A 25,965-nucleotide genomic window follows, 5' to 3' on the forward strand; every position below is an offset into this window, starting at 1 on the left:
TCCATGTTTCTCTTCCTTCTCCTCTTAGTTCCTTTTTCCAAACTGCTCCCCTCTCCCTAGGATCTGAGTCTTGTTCCCTGATTCTAAACAGGGAGGTCACTCCCCCACATTGCCTGCTACCAGCAGGCAGACACCAGAATGGCAAATGTCAGCCCGAACCGTTTAAGTAAAGCAACTGAAAATGGTCTGATAATGGGAAGTGTTGGATAGCACCACCTGTGACTGAGGTTATCAGCCCCCCATATTATATATATACATGTCTGTATGTGTGTGTGTGTTTATAAATACATACAAAGGTCTCTGTCTATATATGTAAAAATAATGACTGGAATTCACTTCACCGGCTGGTTTAACAGAATACGAGTGTACTGATCTTCAGACCATGCTGCAAAGTCCATCTATTTACTTGTGTGTTGTGGGGAGGGGCTCAGCACTGGACTGCTATCCGTTTACCTCTGGCCACTGAGCATTTCTCCTCAAGCCTGTGTGATCTCTGATAGGTCGCATGACATTTATGGTTTCTATCTGGGCGGTTTGGCTCTGTAACCGGATATCTCAGAGCCAGTCCAGCCCTGGCTCTTCACTCCAGCTCCCACTGCACACAGGGATAAGTGCGTGTGTGTATAGATTGTGAATTCAGTGCATATGCAAGAGAGACAAAGGCTGACAGCACCATGATATCTGTGCTGGACAGCATGGGGCCCTCCTGGGCTTGGCTGCATGTGGACATCCATCGGATTTTTTACCTGGCTGCTGTGTTTTGCCTGACCTATGCGCTGCTGAAAGTGATCCAGCTGTGTCGGAGGAGACAGCAACTGCTCAAAGCCCTAGATTGCTTCCCAGGCCCACCAAGGCACTGGCTGTATGGCCATGCCCATGAGGTACGGTCTATTTATGATACTGCTTGATAATGTATTAGGGAGCGTGTCGGAGTGTGTGTCACAAACGAATGAAGTCTTGGTAAACTCAGCACACTTCCCTGCTGTCCCGTACTTGCAGAGAAATGGGGAGATGTCAGTGATTTTGTGTGTGAATGGTAAAGGTCACTGTCATCATTGGGGGGAGGGGGAAAGCCTGCATTTTTCAGTGCCCAACCTTCAATACCTAGGGCTTGATTTCTTCGGAGGTGCTGAGCACCCTCAGCTCCAATTCAACCAGGCTCAAGGTATCTCCCTTGGGCACCCAAAAATGGAGGTACCCCCAAAACAGAGGCCACTTTTTAAAACTTGGGCCAAAATATTGCAAGGCTCTGCTGTAACAAGGATCAGTGACAAGTCTCATAGACAGATCAGCAGCTGCCAGTGGCTTTCTGGGGGGTCTTACATTGGAGGGGAGCTATCCCAACTGGAATTTTACCTCCCGGGTTTTGGAATTCATACCCCTCTCTATTTTACCATTCATACTGATCTCACTATATTTAATACTTTGAATATTTTGGGTGTGTGTGTGAAATGTACTAGACAGTCTCTGCCTCCCTGGATGTGGGATGGACTGTTCCTTTCCATGGAGGCTGCTTATCTTTGGGAACCCACTCCCCTTTTTTTCTATCCCAAGTCCAAACAGAGAGGAGAAGGGAGAGTCTCTTGCTAAATAAATTTACCCAAGATATTTACCGCCTAAATAGATGTACCCAGTTTGAGAAAAGAGCCACTTCTTTTGAATGTTTTTCTCTGTGGCCTGTAAATGTTTTCTCCTTGAGGGCTGTATTCATTTGTTGAATCATCAATACTTTTGGCGGGACGTGGTAACACTTGTATTTGCCATCCTAAGCACCAGGAGGCTGCCTTAGACTCTACAGATGTGAATACTGTTGCCAGGAGTCTGTTTTTTGACTGGAACAACTGGTCGAAAGGGGACCTTGGCAGCTGGAGCACTCACCCCCACTGTACACCAACCCTCTGCCCCAGCCCCGAGCTCCTTCCCACACCCTGAACCCTTCATTTCTGGCCCCAATCTGGAACCTGCACTCCCAACCCAGAGCCCGTACTCCCTCCCTCACTCCCCTATCCCAACGCGCAGCCTCAGCCCAGAGCCCCCTCCCTTGGCTCCATCCCCCAGCCCAGAGCCCCCTTCACCCAAACCCCTCATCCCCGGCTCTACTCCAGAGCCCACACCCCCAGCCAGAGCCCTCCCTCACTCCCCTATCCCAACGCGCAGCCTCAGCCCAGAGCCCCCTCCCACACCCTGAACTCCTCAGTTCTGGCACCACTCTGGAGCCAGCACCCTCAGCCAGAGCCCTCTATCCCTCCCACAGCCCAACCCCCAAGAGCCAGTTCAGTAAAGTGAGCGAGCAAGTGAGGGTGGGGGAGAGCGAGCAACGGAACGGGGGATGGAGTGAGCAGGGGGTGGGGCCTTGGAGAAGGGGTGGGGTCTCAGAGGAAGGGCGGGGCAGGGGGCGGAGCACGGGTGTTTGGGTTTGTGCGAGTTGAAAGTTGGCAACCCTAGATGTGAATCATGTCTTTATTGTTTCTCTTGTAGCCACACCCATAGACCTGTCTTTAGTTCAGGGTCCCATTGTGCTAGGCACTGCAAAGATGAGACAGGCAAACAGTTGGAGAAAGAAAATCATATCATCCCCATTTGAGATACAGAGGCCCAGACTGGAATGATCTTTCCTAGTTGCCTAATAACTTTATCACAAGTATAGCCACTGAAATCAATGGGAACAATTGGTGGGATGGGGAAGGTGCTACTCAGACTATCACAAACTGACTCAGGGAAGTTAACTGATTTGTCCAAGGTCACACAGGGAGCCAGTAGCAGAGCTGTGAATTGAACCTAAGTCTGCTGCGTCTTAGTCCAGTGCCTAAGCTCTTCAGGGCAGGGATTGCCATTTTTCTGTGTTTGTACAGCTTCCAGCACAATGCAGCCCCAATCCTGATATATTTAGGTGCTACCACAATATAAACCTTTATAATACTTAACCACGAGACCATCCCTTCCTGCACCTTCATTTTCTCCATAATAGTATTTTTTTCTTTGTAAAAAATCATTACAGCTTCAAGATCAAGAACTCAACAAGGTCATATCTTGGGCAGAGAAATATCCATGTGCTCACTCTGTATGGTTTGGAGGTTTCTTAGGATTCCTGAATATCTACCACCCCGAATACGCCAAGGCTGTATATAGCAGAGGAGGTAAGAACAGGCAACTTTATTTCTGAGTTCTTAGGATTACAGTTGCTGAGTGTTCCTGCCACCAAAGTCGAGGCCAGCCCACAACATTTTGGCACCTGAGGCGGGGAGCTCAAATGGCGACCCCATGCCCCCTTGCTTAGGCCAAAACTATGAAAGGAAAAATCGTTTTAGGGTTACTGTTGCTAAGTGTTCCTGCCACCAAAGTCCATTTTTAGTGGAGCGCTGATATCTTGAAATCTGTAGCCTTGTTATAGAACTACAGTAACTCCTCACTTAACATTGTAGTTCTGTTCCTGAAAAATGCAACTTTAAGTGAAACGATGTTAAACAAATCCAATTTTCCCATAAGATGTAATGTAAATGCGGGGCGTTAGGTTCCAAGGAAATTTGTTTGGGGCAGACAAAAGGCATCATATTCTGTACAGTACAGTACTGTACTGTGGTTGGGAAGTGCCCCTGGCTTACCCCACACAGGCACAGCCTGCTGCAGGCAAGGACACCTGGAAGCACCTTCGCAGCAGCAGCGGCAGGTTCCCCGGAGAAGAACATGCGCTGACTTTGCCGGGGGATGCTCCAGGCCCACCTCTTCCTGTCCCTGTTCCACTCCAGGCCCACCTCTTCCCACTCCCACTCCACCTCCTCTCCGGAGCAGCCACATCCCTGCTCCTTTCTCCCCACCCTCCAAAGTGCTAAGTGCCACCAAACAGCTGTTTGGCGACGCTTAGAACTTTCTGGGAGGGAGGGGGAGGAGTGGAGATGCAGCACTTCCCCTCTCCTCCCCGTCCCTCCCTCCCAGAGAGTCCTAAGCACGAAGCACTGGGAGGGAGGGGGAGGAGGGAGGAAGCGCCACATCTCCACTCCTCCCCCTCCCTCCCAGAAAGTCCTAAGCGCCGTCAAACAGCTGTTTGGTGGCACTTAGGACTCCGGGGGTGGGGGAAGGAGCAGGGACTTTCTGAGAGGGAGGCGCAGGAGCAGGGAAACGGTGTCTCCCCACTCCTCCCCCTCTCTCCCAGGAAGTCCTAAGGACCGCCAAAAAGATGTTTGGCGGTGGGAGAAGTGCTGGGAGGGATGGGGAGGAGGCGGAGAAGAGGAACTTGTGCAATGCTCTCTTGTAAAGTCACTGCTCTCCCACAGAATCTTACAAGCAGTGGACAGAGCAGGCAGCCAAACAACGTTATAAGGGAGCATTGCACAACTTTAAACGAGCCTGTTCCCTAACGGAGCAGCGACGTAACTTTGAAACAACGTTAAACGGGAGGACGTTAAGTGAGGAGTTACTGTATTTGCTCCTAACTATTAACACCCCTCACCCCCCCACACACCCTAACTTGCATCCCTATATAATTCCATTCCTGTTTTATGGTTTATACATATTCAGCTGTTTTGATCTTCCTTAGTAACCCCAGTGTAGGTGTACACTGCAAGATTCAATTGAAAACCAAAGTGAACTCAGAACAACAAAATTTATTCATGTGCAGAGGGCCAGCCTAGGGTTATGAGACCCTCCAAACAGGCTAAAATGGAAGTTAAGTTGTGCATAGGCTAGGTGGAAACCCTCTGTATGGGAGTGAATTTTACCCTGTGCAATTATTTGCATAGTCTTCTAAGAACACAAAATGCCTGTCAGCAAATTGCCTGTGTGACAGCTGCCACCTTGGCTGACATACCAGAGACTGATCTGGGAAATTCCAGGGCTAAATGAATGAGCCGCTAAAGCATTAGCTGAAGAGTCTGACTCCTTAGCAGTGTCTGTACATGTATCCTCTGTGCATCAGACCCAGAGGGGGACCATCAACACTAGCTGCCCAGTGGGTTACACATGGAAAGCAGGTCCTGCTTCACTTACCTAAAACCAATGAACTAGCTCTGAGCAGTAATGGATGAGCCTAATACCACTTCCTAGAATCTGTTTTACCATGCGCTAAACAGCAGAGTGGGGTTTTAAAAGCCGGCAGGCTTAGGAATTATAGAATCATAGAATCTCAGGGTTGGAAGGGACCTCAGGAGGTCATCTAGTCATCTAGTCCAACCCCCTGCTCAAAGCAGGACCAATTCCCAACTAAATCATCCCAGCCAGGGCTTTGTCAAACCTGACCTACGTGTCAGCAGCTAGAATCTAAACCACACTAAAGGGTGAAATCATGGACCTGCTGAAGTCAATGGGGCCAGGATTTCACCTCTGAAGTTTAGTGGTTTACATGAACTGGATTGGTGGTGACCGTCCAATAGCTAATGTGTAGGGGTTTAGAGTGCACAAACGCAGTTAGCACTTCCTGGCAACTTTGCTGAATCTGACTGTACCTGAGAAGTGCTGAGGTGCTATAGAAACCCTAAACCAGGTACACCAATACCATTGATGGTAAAGAAGGAAAAACCCCTCATAATAATCTACTCCATTCCCTTGCCAATGCCAGATTATTTCTATCTGCTTACATGGCCCTCGGCACCATGGTATCTCTTTCTTATTGTGTATTTCACAGGCTCAAAGCTTGAACTGTCAGGAAACATTTGTTTGAAATACAGCTTAAGGCCCAGATCCACAAGGGTATTTAAGTGCCTAACTCACACTGATTTTCACTAGCAGTTAGGTGCCTAAATATCTTTGAGTATCTGGGCCTAAATTTTCACTTTACTCATTTTATCCTATTTGTTCCTACACCCTTCCCTCACAACCTGCATCCCCATATAATTCCTCTGCTGCTTTGTGGTTTACACTGTTTACATATTTGGACACCATTCGGCCCCTGCCAGCTGTTGCTTAACTAAGACACATGTATCCAGCTGCTTTGAGCTTCCTTAATGACCCCCATATATCATTTCTTTTGCTCTTCTCCGAACTCCCACCCAGTTTCTGAAGAGCTTTCTTACAACAAAGGGGCCCCAGCTGGACACGGTCGTCTCAGTTCAGCCCTGGACTGATTAGGCACAGGGCTTGGATTACCCTTTTCTCCTCTGGAGGTTGTCCCTCCAGCCAATGGCTCCGAGGCGGAGCGTGGTGGAAGCTTGCGTGGCACATTTGAGTTAATTTGTGTGAACATATCGGCCTCTAGTGGCTGGCTGCTGTGAGGATAGGACTCTCCTTCATCACAGCCAAAGGAGGTGCTTCTTTAATTGAAGTGGTGTTGGTGCTGAAGGTCTCAGGGGCGAACATTCGCACTGTTTGTGTATTGGCAGCCGCAGGTTTATTGGACCTGCACACACACTACCCGATCAGTGACTCTAAAGAGGACTATCAACCCAGTGCCTTCCATGCCCCTTCAGCTGATGGAATTTGCTTCTGAAGGGAGGCGAGAGGCAGAAGAGAGTACTCTCAAGTGTGGCTGCCAGGTGTGCCCTGCCTTCTGAGCTCTGAGCTAAAATCACCTGCCATCCCTCCCTATTGCATGTGGACTTTGCTCCAAGATTAGGGAAAGCACCTCTGTCCCAATCCGACCTCAAGTTCGATGACCTCGATCTAAATGTAGGGCTTGTTTCTGCTCCCATCCCGTCTTGTCAGATTGCTCGTCTTCTCCCCAGCCCAGCCAGCAGCGCTGGGAGAGAATGGCTGCAATTCTCGCCCAGCCAGCAGCGCTGGAAGAGAATGGCTGCAATTCTGGGCCAGGTGCCCAGGGACAAGGGAGACAAAGTGGGCTGGAACTGACCTTTCTGCCCTCCTGACTATGGGCTGCTCCGGCGACCAAGGCTGCCTCTGGAGTAAATTCTGCAGTTGTCCCCAGGGCTTCATATGGCTGGTGGTGCAAGCCAGAACGGGTGTGCTGGTGCCAGCTACAGTCCCGCCCCAGGGCACACCCCATGCACCGGGGCTTGCGGGAGAGGGACAAGGATAATGCCCGATGGAGTCCCTTCATGGAGATAGTACGCTCCCAACTCCATGCAGGCTGTTATCAGCGTATGTAGGCTATTGGAGCAGCAGTGAGAATCCTGACCACTGTATCTGTCTCTGGCACAACCTCCAGTTGGGGCGGGGCAGATCTGCAATACCACCACCCACTGGGGCTTAAAAGCAACAATCTAGCCCTTAATGGGTTCCATGAAAATGCTTTGCTTTTCCCTACTGAAGTATAGGATGTCATGGGAGGGCAAAAACTTACCCCCCTGCATGACCCCTTGATTTACTGACATAGCTTGCCTTAGAAGGCAAAGTTGATTCCATTAAAACACACATTTCTGGTGCATTTTTCAGATCCGAAGGCTGGTGACTTCTATAATTTCTTTGTCCCATGGACTGGTACGTATGCTTTTTGGCTCTCACATAACATTACATAACTCAGTTCTGTAGGGACTGTTGGGTTAACTGGGTGCACAAATTTACCCAGCTTGCGAGCCCAACTGTGAAAAGTGAGTGGGAAATTTATGAAGTGTCACAACAACCTAGAACCATAAACGCTGATGGGAAAAGGTGCAAAAGGGAGCTAGGGACTGAAGTAGTCCACTCAAAAAGGCCTCCGGATGTAACTCAAGGGTTGTGTTCAGATCATGCCTGGTAAACAAGAGAAGTGGAGGACTAGAAATCAAAAGACCAAAATCTTTGTGTCAGAGACCCGGCCTAATTCCAGCACTGAGGTTGCAAGTAAAAGTCAACACCAGAGACAGAAGCTGCAATGTCTATCTTTGCTGATCTTTTCCTTCCCCTTTTGGGGTTTGTCTTGTTTTGTCTCTTAGGAAATAGGATCGGCTCCAGCCCATTTCAACTAATTCCCCCCACCCCAAAGGACAGTTATTACCGTCTTTGGTACCATGTAAGAGACTGTCTCACAAGGGTGTTTTTCCTTCTTAAAAGCTTCTCTCCAGCTAAAGGGAAAGGGAACAAGGGATGTGGTCACAATGAAAGCCTTACTTGAGACTTTACATTTCAAATGCTTGAACTGTTTTTTCTTCTTTTCCAGTATCTTTAATAAGGGGTTAAAAGGGTTTGTAAAGGCGCATTTGCCCTGGTACTAAGGAGGCTGGGGTTTCTGCACACCAAACCCTGAACTGTGTGTGAAACTGTTTAATGCTGGTCAGTGACTGGGTTATGTTAACATGCTTGGCTCTTGGGCCCATTTATTCCATCTAAATTAATACAAGAGGAAGAGATCTTATGGGGTGAAACTCACTCCACCTGCTCAAAGACCCAGTACTGAAGACTCATGTGTCCCCTCCCCTGCAGCTGAGTCTGTGTGGGTGGGGAGAGAAGGAAGCTGCTGCTTCAGGACCCAGTGGGGGCCAGAGAAGGGATGGGATGGGCGCATCAGGAGGACAAGGTGAGGGAGCAAGCTGCCCCTTCCTAACCTCCCAGGGATCCCATAGGAGCCATGAGATTTTGCTGCTTTCCACCACCCCACTATGGACCACTCTAATTTGCATCTCATTGACTGAAAGTCCTCAGTGACCACAAGGCTGGGAATCAGGAGCTCTAATCCTGCCTCCCTGCGACTGGTAAAGGCCAGCACAAGTTAAAGCAGTCAGCGAAAGAAATTTCCTTGCACACCATCTCCCTGACATATGCTCTGTGCATTACAGCCATGCCAAAGATCTCTAGGGAATCCTGCCCCCTCCTCCATGAGAAATGGGAGCACAAAGGTGGCACAGGACAGGAGGTGGCTTTGTAGAGCGTATACACCCCCTGTCACCAAACACACAATTTAGTTGCTTAGCATTTAGATGCTTTGTGAGAGGCACTGTATACCTAGGTGAACTAAATAAAACTGGATATATGCACAACAACAGACCGAAATAGTAGAGACGGCTGCACAAGGGTGATTGACTGATGCAAATAAAGTCCCTGCTCCTGTTGAGCTAGAATCCTAAAAGCTAGTAGGGAGATAGAACATAGGACTGCTAAGGACTGCTTGGGTCATCAAGTACAGTCCCCAAACACTGCAGGCAACCCCCTCATATAATCCTGTTCTTAAATGTATCAAGCTACATCTTCAAACTGGTTAGGTGGTTTGTCCCCACAACTCCTATGGGGACATTGTTCCAGAACCTCACTTCTCTGATGGTTATAAACCACCTTCCAACTTCCAGCCTAAGGCCAGCTCTACACTAGGCAATTACTACGCTATAACTACATCGCTCAGGGGAGTAAAAAATCCACGTCCCTGAGTAACATTGTTATACCAAGCTAAGGATCGGCTTAGGCAGAGCTTCTCCCACTGACAGAGCTACCATCTCTCATGGAGGTGGATTAACTACGCCAACAGGAGAGCTCTCTCCCATCGGCATAGAACGCCTTCACTAAAATGCTACAGACAGGGCCGGCTCCAGGCTTTTGGCCGCCCCAAGCAGCGGGGGGGGGGGGGGGGAAGCCGCGATCTCGGTGGCACTTCGGGGGCAGCTCCACCACGACGCTTTCTTCTTTGGTGGCATTTCCGCAGCAGGTCCTTCCCTCCGAGAGGGACCGAGGGACCCGCCGCCCAAGAGCCCGACCTGCCGCCCCTTCCCCTTGGCCGCCCCAAGCACCTGCTTGCTGGTCTGGTGCCTGGGGTTGGCCCTGGCTACAGCAGCACAGCTGCACTGATGCAGTTTTAAAGTGTAGACCTGCCCTAAATGTATTTGTGGCCCCTTTATACTTTATTTAGGACAGCTACCTCCGCTTTCCAAACCACTTTTCTTCCGTCCTGTACCCACACAGCAGGGGGTTGCATGTTCTCCAAGATAAACCATGATGAACACAAAGACCCTTTTTCCGATTAACAACTGTCTTTCAAGGGCATAACACTGTCTCTTTGGGCTAGTCGACACTAGAAGTGCTACAACGGCTTATCTGCACAGATGCAGCTATAGTGCATCCAGTGAAGACACACTATGGCGATGGGAGAGAGCTCTCCCATCAGCATAATAAAACCACCTCCGCATCATAGTGCTTTCCACACTGGTGCTTAAGTCGGTGTAACTTACATTGCTCATGGGTGGCTTATTCACACCCCTGTACGACGTAAGTTATGCTAATGTAACTTATAGTGTAGACAAGCCCACCTTTCACAGGCCAGATCGTATGGGTTTATCTTGTTTTGGTGAGGCCTTTTGTTAAGCCCATCTAAGCAGTCTGATTTCTTTTGTCATGAGCTGTAAGTTATGGACCGAAGTCCAGACTCTCTGCCACAATCCAGAAGGCTTAAAACTGTGTGTTTCCCTCCTCAGGGAAAGGATTAATTGTTTTACATGGACCAAAGTGGTTCCAGCACCGTAGACTGCTGACTCCTGCATTTCATAATGATATTCTGAAATCTTATGTGTCACTGATGGCGGATTCCACCAAACTGATGTTGGTAGGTAACCCTCTGCTACTGTCGTCATTCTTAACCTTCCCCTTCCCATACTGAAACGTAAGCCCTGTCAAGCTGCACTTTATGCTCATTTGCTACAGTAAGACAAGCCGGTGTGAGATGTTCCTCACCATTTCCATCCTAGAATTAATCACATCTGGGTACCGAGGTGAGCCAGTCTCAGGGACGGCCCTAGACTCCATCCAGCAGTGGCCTAGTAGAGTACATTCCCAACCCTGTCTTCTTACCCCTGAGTCAGTGGCATCAAGAGGAGCAGGGGTAGGGCCCCGTTAACATTACTGCTTCATTGTGTAGCCTGTGTGTAACAAAGGCCCAGATTCTCTTCTCCTCTACCCCAGTATAAATCAGTAGTAAGCCCATTGACATCAGTGGAATTACAGTGGTGTATGCAAAAGGAGAATGAGGCATAATATGTCTTTAGTTATCTCCTCTGCTTTCAGTTCTAATCACCACTGGCATTTTATTTAAGTAACTCACTGAAACAGCAGTGTTACAGTAGCTGAGTGAGAAGCTAGTCCCCACTAGATGAAAGGGTTCCACCTAATACATGATCTGCTAAGAAAGTAAAAGTAAGAACATAAGAACATAAGAAGTAAATTCAATAGGGCAACCTCCCCACCCTCACCCCTGATTCACCAACTTCCAGATGTTCCTTCTGCTTCTTCTGACCGAAGGACCTGAGATTCCATAGCAATATGCTGGGCTGTACACCTATTGATAAACTTTTTATTGCCAACGTGTTTGAAATGGCAACAAGAAGTCAGTCCTATAAAAGATATTCCTCACTTACCATGTCTCTGGCCATGTCTACACTTACAAGCTTACAGTGGCACAGCTGTACTGATACATCTGTGCCGCTGTAAGATCGCTCGGGTAGCCGTGTCATGCCAATAGAATAGAGCTGTTCTGTCAACATAATAAAACCAGCTCAACGAGCGGCAGTAGCTATGCCTTCGGGAGAGCATCTCCCAATAAGTACTTATGCTGGAAAAGCTGATACCGCTCAAGGGGGTGTTTTTTCCCACCCCTGAGCGGCAAAAGTTTTGCAGACATAATGCTAGTGTAGACACAGTCTCTCTCAACAAGAATAAAGTATTATGAATAACGTATGGAATGGAATTTGTTTAATGCTGTCACTCCACAAGTTGAATGTAACTATCAGAGGGGCATCCAAACAGTGGACTCAGGATATTAAAATCAGCTAGGACGTATCAGCAGGGTTGGGCAGTTAAGGAATTACCATAAAAGAGTGAGACAAAGTGGATGAGGTAATATCTTTGGTTGGACCGACAAGCTCTCTCACCAACACAAGTTGGTCCAATCAAAGATATTACCTCACCTTGTCTAACTCTTTCATGGTAATTCCTTAACTACCCAATCTCATCCACCTTGTCTCTGTAATATCCTCGGACTGACATGGCTACAACTACACTGGATACATAAAAGAGTGAGTCATAATCAACTATTGGAACAGATTAGTGAGGAAAATGTTTAATTCATCCTTGTTTGGAATCTTTAAATCAAGACCGGACGTCTTTCTAAAAGATATGCTCAAATTCAACCACAAATCCTCCATTTCTTCATTTCCACACCATACTCCTAATATTGTACAGATTGCAAATGAATCTCGGATCCTACAGACAAAGAAATTATTCAAAGGATGATGGCTGGGATATTGGTGATCTGAGAAATTCCATTTGTTTTGTGAATGCTGACCTCTCTTTTTTACATTAGGATAAATGGGAGAAGTGGATAACAAAGTACAAGTCGCTGGATATCTTTGAAGACGTTGGCTTGATGGCTTTAGATAGCATGCTGAAATGCACCTTCAGTTATCAAAGCAACTGCCAGCACAGGTCCGTATGAGAAGGACAGTGGTTTTGCCTTTAAGGCACTGGACTCAAAGTCAGAAGATATGAGTTTAATTTCCGGCTGTACCAGAGACTTCTTGGGTGACTTAGGGAAAGCAATTTAGGCTGGGATTTTCAATAAAAGCAAGGAACATGGCCAAATTCCTGTGGGTGGCGGTGGTGGGAAAGTATGAAGTTGCACTGAGGTAGCATAAATGTCTCTCTTTAATTAACACTAAGGCTGTCGATTAATAGCAGTTAGCTCACGTGATTAACTGGAAAAAAAAAGTTGTGATTAATAGCAGTTTTAATCACACTGTTAAACAATAGAATACCAATTGAAATGTATTAAATATTTAGGATGTTTTTCTATATTTTCAGATATATTGATTTCAATTACAAACACAGAATACAAAGTGTGCAGTACTCACTTTATATTATTTTTATTACAAATATTTGCACTGTAAAAATCAAACAAAATAAATAGTATTTTTCAATTCACCTCATACAAGTAACATAGTGCAATCTTTTTATCGTGAAAACACAAATTACAAATGTCGATTTTTTTGTTACATAACTTCACTCAAAAACAAAACAATTAAAAACTTTAGAGCATATAAGTCCACTCAGTCCTACTTCTTGTTCAGCCAATTGCTAAGAGAAACAAGTTTGTTTACATTTACGGGAGATAATGCTGCCCGCTTCTTATTTACAATGTCATCTGCAAGTGAGAACAGATGTTCACATGGCACTTTTGTAACTGGCATTGCAAGGTATTTACATGCCAGATCTGCTAAATATTCATATGCTCCTTCATGCTTTGGCCAGCATTCCAGAGGACATGCTTCCATGTTAATGATGTGCGTTAAAGAATAATTGGTTAATTAAATTTGTGACTGAACTCCTTGGGGGAGAATAGTATGTCTCTTGCTCCGTGTTTTACCTGCATTCTGCCATATATTTCATGTTATAACAGGCTCAGATGATGACCCAGCACATGTTGTTCATTTTAAGAACACTTTCACTGCAGATTTGACAAAACCAAAGAAGGTACCAATGTGAGATTTCTAAAGATAGCTACAGCGCTCGGCTCCAGGTTTAAGAATCTGAAGTGCCATCCAAAATCTGATTGGGACAGGGTGTGGAGCATGCTTTCAGAAGTCTTAAAAGTGCAACACTCCAATACAGAAACTACAGAACCCGAACCGCCAAAAAAGAAAATCAAACTTCTGTTGGTGGCATCTGACTCAGATAATGAAAATGACCATGCTTCGGGTCGCACTGCTTTGGATCATTATCAAGCAGAACCCATCATCAGCATGGACACATGTCCTCTGGAATGGTGGTTGATGCATGAAGGGACATGTGAATCGTTAGCACATCTGGCATGTAAATATCTTGCGATGCCGGCTACAACAGTGCCATGCGAACACCTGGTCATTTTCAGGTGACGTTGTAAACAAGAAGCGGGAAGCATTGTCTCCTGCAAATTGTAACCAACTTTGTTTGTCTGAGCGATTGGCTGAACAAGAAGTAGGACTGAGTGGACTTGCAGGCACTAAAATTTTACATTGTTTTATTTTTGAATGCAAGTTCTTTGTATATAATTCTACATTTGTAAATTCAACTTCTATGATAAAGAGATTGCAGTACAGTCCTCGTATTAGATGAATTGAAAAATACTATTTCTTTTGTTTTGTTACAGTGCAAATACTTGTAGTAAAAAATAAATATTAAGTGAGCACTGCATACTTTTTATTCTGTGTTGTAATTGAAATCAATATATTTGAAAATGTAGACAACCAAAACTATTTATATAAATAGTATTCTATTATTGTTTAACAGTGCAATTAATCGTGATTAATTTTTTTAATTGCTCGACAGCCCTAATTAACACACATTAAATTCCCCTTTTTTGTCTTCCCTTTAGCGAGAATACATTTCTCAAAGCTATACGTCAGCTCACAGCCATGGTACAAGAGAGAACGAGGACATTTCTGTACCACAATGACCTCATCTACTGGTTCAGTCCCCCTGGGCGTCGCTTCCGGAATGCCTGCAGAATAGTCCATCGCCATACAGGTATTTCTTTCCTCTCTTGACTCAAGATTTCATCTGTACAACTGAGACATTAACCATGCTCAAGATCCTGGGTCTCTTAAGAGGGATGGCCTTCTGGGCAGGCAGGGGAGACAGACTGGAAAATATTAGATTAAAAAAAGGGGGTATATAGTGGTAAAACCATGACTGTTCCTCAGATTACCTGCGGCCTGAAATTTATACTTTAGGGAAACTCCATTAACCAGAAGAACCTCACATTCTGGTCCATTAATTGAATTATACAGTGGAATCAGAGAAGAAAGAAATCTAGAGTACTATGTCATTTAATCCAATGGTTCTCAAACTGCACTCATGGAGTACAATCAGTCCACAGAGACCTGCCTGGCAATCTGCAGAATGAAATCTGATGAGAATCAGGCAGTGGTGGGATTTGAATGTTACAGTGGGATGGGAATATGACCCATGAGATAATCCTTCTCTTACTAAGTGGTCCTGGAACAAAAAGGTAGGAGAGGAGAATCTATTGATCTAGTCCATGAGATGGTTTTGTGATTATAACAGGACTGGGAATCAGGAGATCTGAGATATATTCTTACATTTGCTACAGACTTTTCATGTGACCTTGAAACAAAATCACTTAATACTTCTGTGCCCTAAATTTCATTACCCAGGAAAAGGTAGAAATACCACATAATGTACATACTTCACAGAAGCGTTCTGAGAATACTGAATGTAAAGAACTTTGAGATTCTCTGTTGAAAGGTGCAAAGTATTCTTTTTTCTTGTGATTTGACCAGTCCATTTTTAAATGTATCTAGAGATGTGGCTTCCACCATTTGCCTTCCAAGGTGATTGAATTACTAGTGAATCACAGTGACATTTTAACTAAATCATATGTTGATTATTCTTTCCCTAGAGAAGGTGATCAAGGAGAGGAAGGAATGGCTCAAGGATGAGCGAGAGCTCGAAAAGATCCAGAAGAAGAGGCGCCTGGACTTTCTGGATATTCTTTTATGTGCCAAGGTGAGTCCTGAAGAATACACATGAACTAACTGCACTATACCATGTGCACATTTCACTAAGTATCATTGGCAGATACCTGAGCATTGCTGACTGCAGTTTCCTCACCAAATACTCCCTTTTCTAATCTTTTTGGCTGTTGGGTGTAGCTGGAATGTCTGGATGCAGTAGGTCAAATTCAAACATGCTATAAATGGGCACAAGTCCTATTGAGTCTCATACCAGGAGTGAATTTGTTTGGATGTGCTTGTTTTTTAATAAAGTCAATCAAAATATTTAAAAATGGTTGAAATCTAAATTAAATATTTCAAGTTTGTTGAAACAAAATGTTTCATTCAATTGAACTTTTCAATTCACCAAAAATGTTGGGGGAAAAATCGTTTGGGTTCATCATGTAATCGTTTTTCAACACTTTTTTTCAGAATTGCAAGAGAACTGAATAATCCATTATTCACCCAGCTCTAGCTAAAATGGTTGTGTTTGTCTGGCCCAGACCTGCACTACCTGATGTCACACCAAAATTAGTTTTTTTCTGAAACCTGACTCTCTTTCTCAAGTTCCACCTATGTGAATTCATTACACAGCACTGTGTATAAGTGGTTGGATTTAATTAATTCTTGATATGCAACTCCTCAGACGGTTGTCTATATATATATACACAGTAGGTTCTTGTGGGAATGCAGAACATGAACAAAAGAACACAGGAACTGCCACTGGGTCAGACATGAGGCCCATCTAGTCCTGTCTCTAACAGTGGCCAGCTCCTTCAAGTGAAGTTATAAGAACCCTGCAGTAGCAGATGTGGGATAATCTGCCCATCATATTAGGTCTTATCCTCATCTCTAATAGTTAGAGATTGTCTTAAACCCTGAAGCATGAAGTTTAATTGCAAAATTTTTCTATGCCAAAATTAGGATGAAAATGGAGAAGGATTACCTGATGAAGATCTACGTGCTGAGGCAGACACTTTCATGTTTGGGGGTCATGACACCACAGCAACTGGGATCTCCTGGCTCTTATACTGCATGGCCCTGTACCCAGAGCACCAGCAGAGATGCAGGGAGGAGATCAAGGAGATTCTGGGAGACAGAGAGACCATTCAGTGGTGAGACACCTCATTTATTGCACATTGCTTCCCCTTGAAGATTGGGTCAGCTAATGGTGAGACTTAAGAAAGTTCAAGACTCTGCTTTTAATCATTACACATTAACACTTGGGATGGGAGTTTGAAATTTTGTGAACATCTCCAGTTAAATTTTAGGCATGTGCAGAGTCTGAGAATATAAATCTGGAGTAACTCTTCAGACTTCAGTGGAGTTACTCCAGACTTAACACTGGTGCTAATGAGAACAGAATTTGCCTCTAAGAAATAACGTGCCAGACCCTCAGTCAACCCCACTGAAGTCACTTAGTGCTCCAGGGCATTCCTGCTGATATACATTAACTGGGCATCTGGCTTAACATGCCTGTTCTGTCTTGTCTCAGACACCTTAGATGTTTATTGATGAACTTCACCTTAAGGTTTGGTGGTAGGCTTCATCCCTGCTCATGATAATTGTTGATTTGGGCATTAATTGCCATAGGTTTTATAACTGACAAACAACTACAACTGAAATGTATTAAATAAGTGCCAAGAATTATCAATGAGATGAAAGCAGTCGATGGCAGAGTTAGTGCCCAAGTCATCAATGAAAATAAATAGGGAAGCACAGATCTGTCACAGTCTAAGGATTACAGCTGGCAGAAATTTGGGATTTCCAGTGTGAGAAATTTTGACTGTGTTCCAAATCAGAACAAAACCAAACTGTTCAAAATTCCGTGTGAAGTGAAAATCCCCCAAACCCTTGTTTTGGAAACACTGACATACAGTCAGGGACCTCAGAGCTTCCAGTCTCCTGGGTCAGTTGGCTTCCTGGGCTGCTGGGAGTCTGGAGTGCCTGGGATCCCTGGCCCTGTGGCAGTCTCCACGGAAGGGCTTTCCCAGGACATCCAAGAACATCAGAATGGCCCTACTGGGTCAAACCAAGGGCCCATCTAGCCCAGTATCCTGTCTTCTGACAGTGGCCAATGCCAGGTGCCCCAGAGGGAATGAACAGAACAGGGAATCATCAAGAGATCCATCCCCTGCTGCTCATTCCCAGCTTCTGGCAAACAGAGGCTATGGACACCAGCCCTGCCCATCCTGGCTAATAGCCATTGATGGACCTATCCTCCACTTCCTTATCTACTTTCTCTACACCAGTCATGATTTTATAGACCTGAATCATATCTCCCCTTAGACGTCTCTTTTCCAAACTGAAAAGTCCTGGTCTTAGTAATCTCTCCTCATATGGAAGCCATTCCATACCACTAATAATTTGTATTGCCCTTTTCTGAACCTTTTCCAATTCCAATATATCTTTTTTTGAGATGGGGCGACCACATCTACACACAGTATATAAAAAATGTGGGCTTACCATGGATTTATATAGAGGCAACATGATATTTTTTGTCCTATTATCTATCCCTTTCTTAATGATTCCCTGCATTCTGTTTGCTTTTTTGACTGCCGCTGCACATTAAATTCATGGTGGCTAAGTCCATAAATGGCTATTAGCCAGGATGGGTAAAGAATGGTGTCCCTAGCCTCTGTTCGGCAGAGGATGGAGATGGATGGCAGGAGAAAGATCACTTGATCATTGCCTGTTAGGTTCACTCCCTCTGGGGCACCTGGCATTGGCCACTGTCGGTAGACAGATACTGGGCTAGGTGGATCTTTGGTCTGACCCGGTACGGCCATTCTTATGTTCTTATTGTTTTCAGAGAATTATCCACAATGACTCCAAGATCTCTTTCTTGAGTGGTAACAGCTAATTTAGACCCTGTCATTGTATATGTATAGTTGGGATTATGCTTTCCAATGTGCATTACTTTGCATTTATCAACATTAAATTTCATCTGCCATATTGTTGCCCAGTCACCCAGTTCTGAGAGATCCTTTTGTAGCTCTTCACAGTCTGCCTAGGTCTTAACTATCTTTAGTAATTTTGTATAATCTGAAAATTTTGCCACCTCACTGTTTACCCCCTTTTCCCACATCATTTATGAATATGTTGAATAGGACGGGTCCCAGAATAGACCCCTGGGGGACACCACTATTAACCTCTCCATTCTGAAAACTGACCATTTATACCTATCCTTTATTTCCTATCTTTTAACCAGTTACCAAACCATGAGAAAACCTTCCCTCTTATCCCGTGGCAGCTTACTTTGCATAGGAGCCTTTGGTGAGGGACCTTGGAAAAGGCTTTCTGAAAATCTGAGTAAATTATATCCACTGGATCCCCCTTGTCCACATGCTTGTTGACCCCCTCAAAGAATTCCAGCAGATTGGGGGGGCATGATTTCCCCATGTTGACTCTTCCTCAACAAATTATGTTCATCTATATGTCTGACAATATTGTTCTTTATTATAGTTTCAACCAGTTTGCCCGGTACTGAAGTCAGGCTTACAGGCCTGTAATTGCGAGGATCACGTCTGGAGCTCTTTTTAAAAATTGGCATCGCTTTAGCTATCCTCCAATCATCTGGTACAGAAACTGATTTAAATTATAGGTTACAGACTATGGTTAGTAGTTCTGCAATTTCACACTTGAGTTCCTTCAGAACTCTTGGGTGAATAGCATCTGATCCTGGTGACTTATTGCTGTTTAATTTATCAATTTGTTCCAAAACCTCCTCTAATGATACCGCAATCTGGGACAGTTCCTCAGATCTGTCACCTAGAAAGAATGGCTCAGGTTTGGGAATCTCCCTCACATCCTCAGCTGTGAAGACCACTGCAAAGATTTCATTTAATTTCTCTGCAATGGCCTTATCCTTGAGTGCTCCTCTAGCACCTCGATCGTCCAGTGGCCCCATTGGTTGTTTAGCAGGCTTCCTGCTTCTGATGTACTTAAAAATTTTTGCTATTACTTCTTGAGTCTTTGGCTAACAGTTCCTCAAATTCTTTTTTGGCCTTCCTAATTGTATTTTTACACTTCATTTGCCAGTGTTTATACTCCTTTCTATTTTCCTCACAAGGATTTAACTTCCACTTTTTAAAGGATGCCTTTTTGCCTCTGACTGCTTCTTTTACTTTGTTGTTTAGCTATGGTGGCTCTTTTTTGGTTCTCTTACTATGTTTTTTAATTTAGAGTATACATTTAAGTAGAGCCTCTATTATGGTGTTTTTAAAAAGTTTCCATTCAGCTTGTAGAGATTTCACTTCTGGCACTGTACCCTTTAATTTTTGTTTAACTAACTTCCTCATTTTTGTGTAGTTCCCCTTTCTGAAATTAAATGCTACAGTGTTGGGCTGCTCTGGAGTTTTCCCCACCACAGGGATGTAAAATTTAATTATATTATGGTCACTATTACCAAGCGGCCCAGCTATATTCACCTCTTGGACCAGATCCTGTGCTCCACTTAGGACTAAATCAAGAATTGCCTCTCCTCTGGTGGGTTCCAGGACCAGTTGCTCTCCTACCTCTATATTCTTATTATTAGAGCATGGAATTTCTATCCTTAGAGATTCTATGATACAGTTTGATTCATTTACAATTTTTACTTCATTTGATTCTAAGGTAAGAGTCTGAGAGTCTTATCTGGGTCTTCCAAGGCTTCCGGGCTCCTAGCTCCACAACAGAGAGCCTAGAAGTCCCGGTATGGCAGGGTTGCCCCACAGCTGCAGACTACAAAAGCTTGAGTTCCCTAGCCCCAGGGCAGTCCCACCTGGCAGGGACCCCAGTAGTTTCCCAACACAACTGCCTGAGATTCAGCAATGTTCTTTGAACCCAAATCTCATTTGTGAAAAATTGTAGGCTTGATGAACTGGCATTTTCCACTTAAACTCTTGTTTCATCAGAAATTTTCCCACCAGCTCTACAAAGGATGCATTTTATCAAAAAAATCTAAGACGTCCAATAATGTTAGAGGGACAAGGTGACCATATTTTAAAAATAAACATAAAAGTCAGACTCTTTTGTGGTGACATTTTTTGGAATTGTGAAATATTAAAAAAAATATGTAATTTGGATGAGTATGTGTACTGATCTTACCTAGTTCTAACTTCTAATTCCACAGCCAGCTGGACATATGTCTCAGAGTGGAGGACTTTCCTCTCCCAGTAACTTATTGCCCTGTATGAGTGTATTGTGTAACCTTGAAGGAGTGTTGTGTGGCAAAGTACCTCCTTCTCCTCAGCAGGCTCAGTCCTGTTTAGCCTTGGAGACACAGGCTTGGGCAAAGCAAACCCTTCTAGGTAGCACAGTGTCTGGCTAATCCTTCCCTCAGTCAGTCTCTTGTGCTTGTTTTCTCCCCTTCTGGGGACAGGGCACAGCCTTCCTTGCTGGAAGAGATCACAGCCTTGCTGCACCTAACTTGCTGGCTGCTTCTCTCACTCTCCCCCCTTCTTCCATGCCAGGGAAGGTTTAAAAAGGTCTCCAGCAGTTGGAGCCAGCTGAACCTAATTAGTTCCCTGGTAACCCCTTTTCCAGCTGAACCTTATTTCCCCCTGGTTATCTCTCCTCAGTGGATTGCGAGAGGCCTTTTAACCCCCTGGGACTAAATACTACCCCTCCCTTTGTAGCCATTTGTCCTGGGTTTGCCACAGTTGTTAAACATGCACTTTGAGCAAAAGAACAGCTTTGATTGCACCTGCACTTTTTAACTTTTCCTTTCACTGCAAACAGCATTCATTACATTGAACACTAGTTCCACTGGACTGGGGCTTCTGGTAAAAACAGAACAAATAGTACCTGATGTAGTAATAAGTCTTGGACAAAGCGTTTGTAAGTTATTAAAAAATCCAAATGTCTGATATGGATGAAATGAAAAACTAGGACATTGTGGGTGTCCCAAATAGACTTTCTGAGACAAGAGAACAGGAGCTGGTTGAAAAATTCAAGAACATTACTTTCAAAATTTCCCATATTTTGCTTTGATTTTTGAAGACAAAACAAAAACAAATCTTGAAGAAATGTCAGTAAAAGATTTTTGTTTTCACGAGCTAAAACCCAAGAATGTATACTATAACCAGAAAAGTTTTACTGAACATTTTTTCAGATTTTAGTTTCTCCTTTTGAATAACCAGAAAATTTCAACAACAAAAAAATAAATTTTCACCAACACAAATTTTCCTCAAAAACTTTCATTTTGATCAAAAAAGCATTTTTCATTAAAAAATATTGTAATGAAATAATATTGAGCTGCTGTATCAGATAAGTAACTGATCCTGTTTTTTGGAAAACAGGTACTCAGTTATAGATTGAGAACCCCACTGAAGTTGGTAGCATTACTCCAGCTGAACACACTGCTGGTGAGAGCAGAATTTAGGCCTCACTGCTCTTTGGGTATGGAAAAACATAACAGCATTTCCCAGTTTTAGTCAGAAGCCTTCCATTTGAAGAGGACAAGAGGGAACTTCTTTCAGACTGTAGATTCCCTTGAGGGTTTACAATCTAAAAAATTCACCTAGAGAAACAACAGGTTGTGCAGGCAGCCTTGTATTTCTGCATTGGGGAGGAGATTCCCACATTCAGACATATCTTTGGTTTCTTTTCAGGAATGACCTTAGTAACATGCCCTACACCACCATGTGCATTAAAGAGACCCTCCGCCTTTACCCTCCGGTACCTCAAGTGTATCGACAACTCAATGAACCAGTCACATTTTTCGATGGGAGGACTTTGCCGGAAGGTCTGATTCTATCCCTTTTCCTGTGTTCTTTATACGTTTAAGGGTTGCAACTTTATATATAGTAACTAATGGGCATTGTATGTGTGTGTATCAGCTAATTATGGACCCAAGTGATGGCATTTGGATCAGGATTAAGAAATCCTCTAAAGCTCCAAGGGTTTTGACTCCAGAGTTTTGGTTTACTCCAATTAGGAAGGTAAGCAGTGCACCAATAACCAAAATGGATTAGGATAAATATTCTGCAATCACACAAAACAGAGACGGTCTAATAGTGTCAGCTGAACCAAAAATCCAGGAAGCATTTCCCTGCATCCATATCTGTCTCAGTCATTAACTAGTCACCAGCCAGGTGTCTCAGCCATATTTCACATATCCTTCTGACCACAACGATCTACTGCAAGGAACAATGGCACTTTGATCCTGAAGTGACTGAGGAAAAAGAGAAGTCAGAGACTGGGAAGGACATTAATTCCAGAGGATGTGGGGAATGATCTGGCCCACTCATAGGAGGTGGATGAGTTTGCTTTGCTAGCTGACAAGATCTATGTACTCAAAGAGAGATGAAAAGCTCTTTAGCTGACCTACGCTGTGGGCAGGAATTAGCACCATACATAAAGCTGCTGAGTAAGACCTAAAGTACTGGGACAAGTACAGCTTGCTAACTCCATCAAGAGGCGTAAGAAGTGGGGTGTGACTCTCTGATCTGAGGGAACTAACTGCAGAGCCACGGCGGTCCTGCTGGACACACTTGGAACAGCTGGGCTTAGGGAAAATGCCTAGTTTTGTGTCACTTCATTGTAATTGGTGTTACCATTAAGCCAAACCCCATAAAGAGGGTGACTTTAACCTGGTACAGCGTGTGTGGACTTTATCCAGAACTGTCTAGGAATCGCACCTATGCAAGAGAAGATTAAGACTAAGCAGTTTGTGTATGTGAACAGGAGGGCTCCTCTGCAGGGATGTATTCACAGCCTGGCCTTACAAATGAGAGAGGAGAAATGAAGATGATTTAGTTGGGGTTGGTCCTGTTTTGAGCAGGGGGTTGGACTAGATGATCTCCTGAGGTCTCTTCCAACTCTAATCTTCTATGAGTCTAGGATTCTATGATTGTGACCATGTTATCTCTTAGCCCTCTCTTCAATAAACGAAGTAGATTGAACTTAGTAAATCTCCCACTATAAGGCATGTTTTTCAAACCTCAAGTAATTCTTGTAGCTGTCTTCTGTGTTTCCATTTATCCTTTTATTATATTATATTATATTATATTCCATTTATACAGCGACCTGTAAGTCGCTCAGACAAGGTGGTGCAGAGCGCGACTTACATGCCTAGAGAGATGAATAAATAGATGTGTGCATACCAGTAAAAATAAGGCAGCAACCCCATATACTTTGGGTGGATGGACTGGACATACTTAGCAGGGCTTGACAAAATGCACTCTTGAGACTTAAAGAGTCGATGCAATCTTGGAACCATTAGCAATTGTATTTGAGAACTCATGGAGGATGGGTGAGGTCCGAGAGGACTGGAGAAGGCTAAGCATAGCACCTATCTTTAAAAGAGGAAACAACAGACCAGACTAGTTTCAATACTTGGAAAGATTATCGAACAAATTATTAAATTATGATGCGGAACCAACTTAATTTCTTTCTTTGACAAGGTTATTGGCCCAATGGATAGGGTGGATTCAGTAGATTTGATATATCTTGATTTTAGTAAGGCTTTTGATCCAGTCCCACATGACATTCTCACAAACAAGTGTGGTCTAGATGAAACTATTACAAGATGGGTGCACAACTGATTAAGACAGTTCTCAAAGAGTAGTTATTAATGGCTCACTGTCCAACTGGGAGGATGTATAGCTTAGGCGCTGCAAGCCTGGGAGGCGGGAGAAGTGAAGCAGCCACCGCGTGCTCGGGGTGCTCAGGTGCGGAGCAGGGGTGAGCTGGAGTGGGGGGGGCCTCAGGGCAGAGGGTGGGGAGCTGCCGCAAGGGGGGCGCCTCAGGGCGGAGGGGGGAAAGGCGGGGGCGCAAGGTGGAAGTTTCGCCTAGGGCATGAAACATCCTCGCACCGGCCCTGGTGGTGGGGCAGGAATACAAAAATATAAATAGAAAGAAAATATTGTAGCAGGTGATTTTCTTCTCATGAGATCTTTTCTCTCATTCTTACCAGGTAGCTTAGTGTCTCTGCACATTTACGCTCTTCACAGAAACCCCGTGGTATGGAAAGATCCAGAGGTATGTTACTTTGCTTCTTGTGATATTTAGTTTCTTTTTGCCTGGGCACAATGGAAGGAACTTGCTACAGCATCCCTCCCCACCCTCCATTGGGGCAGAGTGGCTATATACCAGCAGCATCTTGGGCCAGGCCTTAAAAGTACAGTCTGGCCTCTATATATGCGGAAGTTCTTTATTGGATTGTTTGTTTTGGATGTAGGCTTAGGGCTAGTTTCTTCTCTCAGTCAGACCAGTGTAAATCCAGAATACATTTATGGACCCCAGTGGAGCTATTCAGGATTTACACCAATTCAACTGAGATCAGAATCTCTTGCCCTTTATCTGCACTGATAATGAAGATGGGATCCAGACGTCTATTCATTTAGAAAGGTGTAATTGCTCTGAACCTTTTAAATCCCATCATCCCAATTAGGTTAGTCAATGAAGGTTCTCCTTAGTGGCATGAGGCCTCATTCTCCACCATATGGCTTTGTACATCAGGCAGTAATTTATAGCCCATTCAGGTAGTTTTGGCACATTGCACGTGTGATTGAATATATAAGATACAGACATGGGTCGGCGCTGTGTCCATGGTAAAAATTTTGAGGTACATGGGCATGGACCTCAACATTTTTACCATGAGGCAGCGCCCCACTCCCCACCCCCGCAAACGGCTTCCCCGCATCCCTCTGTGCTGTGAAGTGTCTGTCTTGGCCACTCTGCAGCATGCTGCCTCCGGAGTGCAGCTTCGTTCCACCCCCCGCAGCACTGACCCAGCTCCCAGCCCACTGGCTGCCCCCCACTGCACAGCCCCCTCAGCCTAGCTCCAGCCCTTTGGCTCCACCCCCCCCAGATGCAGAGGCCCTCTCAGCCTAGCTCCCCAGCAACAGCAGGGATGAAGGACAACAGAGGTGAGCCCCCCCCCCAAGAATTTGTCCCACCCTGGCCCGCTCACAACAGACCCCTGCCCACAGCTGGAGCCTGCCCCTTGGAGGGGATGCCCTGGTCAGGAGGCAGAGGAGATGCCCACCCACCCTGGGATAACCCCTGCCTGTGGGGGGGCGGATGCCCTAGTCACAGTGAAGGGAAAGGGAAACCCTGCTCCACTGAGCAACCCCCCGCCTCCACTTCCCACATCCTGTGACATGATGAGGAATCTCCCATGTAAGCGACACAAACAGGGGAGAGGGACCCCTTGGTCCCAGACATGGGATAAATGATGTACCCTGGTCAGTGGGAGATGCTAATCCTCCTCCTGCCCACATACACACACATCCTCTCATAAGACATTTAAACAAGAACAATAAAAAAGTAAAAACAACGAGGTGTCCTTGTGGCACCTTAGAGACTAACAAATGTATTTTCGTGGGCTAGAACCCACTTCATCAGATACATGGAGTGGAAAATACAGGACTGGTATAAATACATTGGAGTCTGTTTTTTAAGTTTTTTTTGTTGAAGTGTTCTCCTACTGGTTTTTGAATGTTATAATTCCTGATGTTGGATTTGTGTCCATTTATTCTTTTGCGTAGAGACTATCCAGTTTGGCCAATGAACATGACAGAGGGGCATTGCTGACACATGATGGCATATATCACATTGGTAGATATGCAGGTGAATGAGCCCCTGATGGTGTGGCTGACGTAGTTAGGTCCTATGATGGTGTCCCTTGAATAGATAAGTGGACAGAGGT

The 25,965-nt window shown here is 44.8% G+C and overlaps 1 protein-coding gene across 1 annotated transcript in view; it reads left to right on the forward strand.

The window, feature by feature from the left end:
- The first annotated feature begins 570 nt into the window (after positions 1-570).
- Positions 571-25,965, forward strand: part of LOC123376107 (cytochrome P450 4B1-like) — a 28,288-nt gene continuing 2,893 nt past the window's right edge. The window contains exons 1-10 of the mRNA XM_045027851.1: positions 571-881; positions 2,999-3,137; positions 7,321-7,365; positions 10,263-10,390; positions 12,143-12,264; positions 14,189-14,340; positions 15,236-15,342; positions 16,254-16,444; positions 21,923-22,056; positions 24,229-24,293. Of these exons, the coding sequence (XP_044883786.1) occupies positions 675-881; positions 2,999-3,137; positions 7,321-7,365; positions 10,263-10,390; positions 12,143-12,264; positions 14,189-14,340; positions 15,236-15,342; positions 16,254-16,444; positions 21,923-22,056; positions 24,229-24,293 (1,290 nt within the window). The 5' untranslated portion in view covers positions 571-674. The remainder of the gene's footprint in view (positions 882-2,998; positions 3,138-7,320; positions 7,366-10,262; positions 10,391-12,142; positions 12,265-14,188; positions 14,341-15,235; positions 15,343-16,253; positions 16,445-21,922; positions 22,057-24,228; positions 24,294-25,965) is intronic.

This window comes from Mauremys mutica, chromosome 8, assembly GCF_020497125.1.
Source record: "Mauremys mutica isolate MM-2020 ecotype Southern chromosome 8, ASM2049712v1, whole genome shotgun sequence".
Taxonomy (NCBI): Eukaryota; Metazoa; Chordata; order Testudines; family Geoemydidae; genus Mauremys; species Mauremys mutica.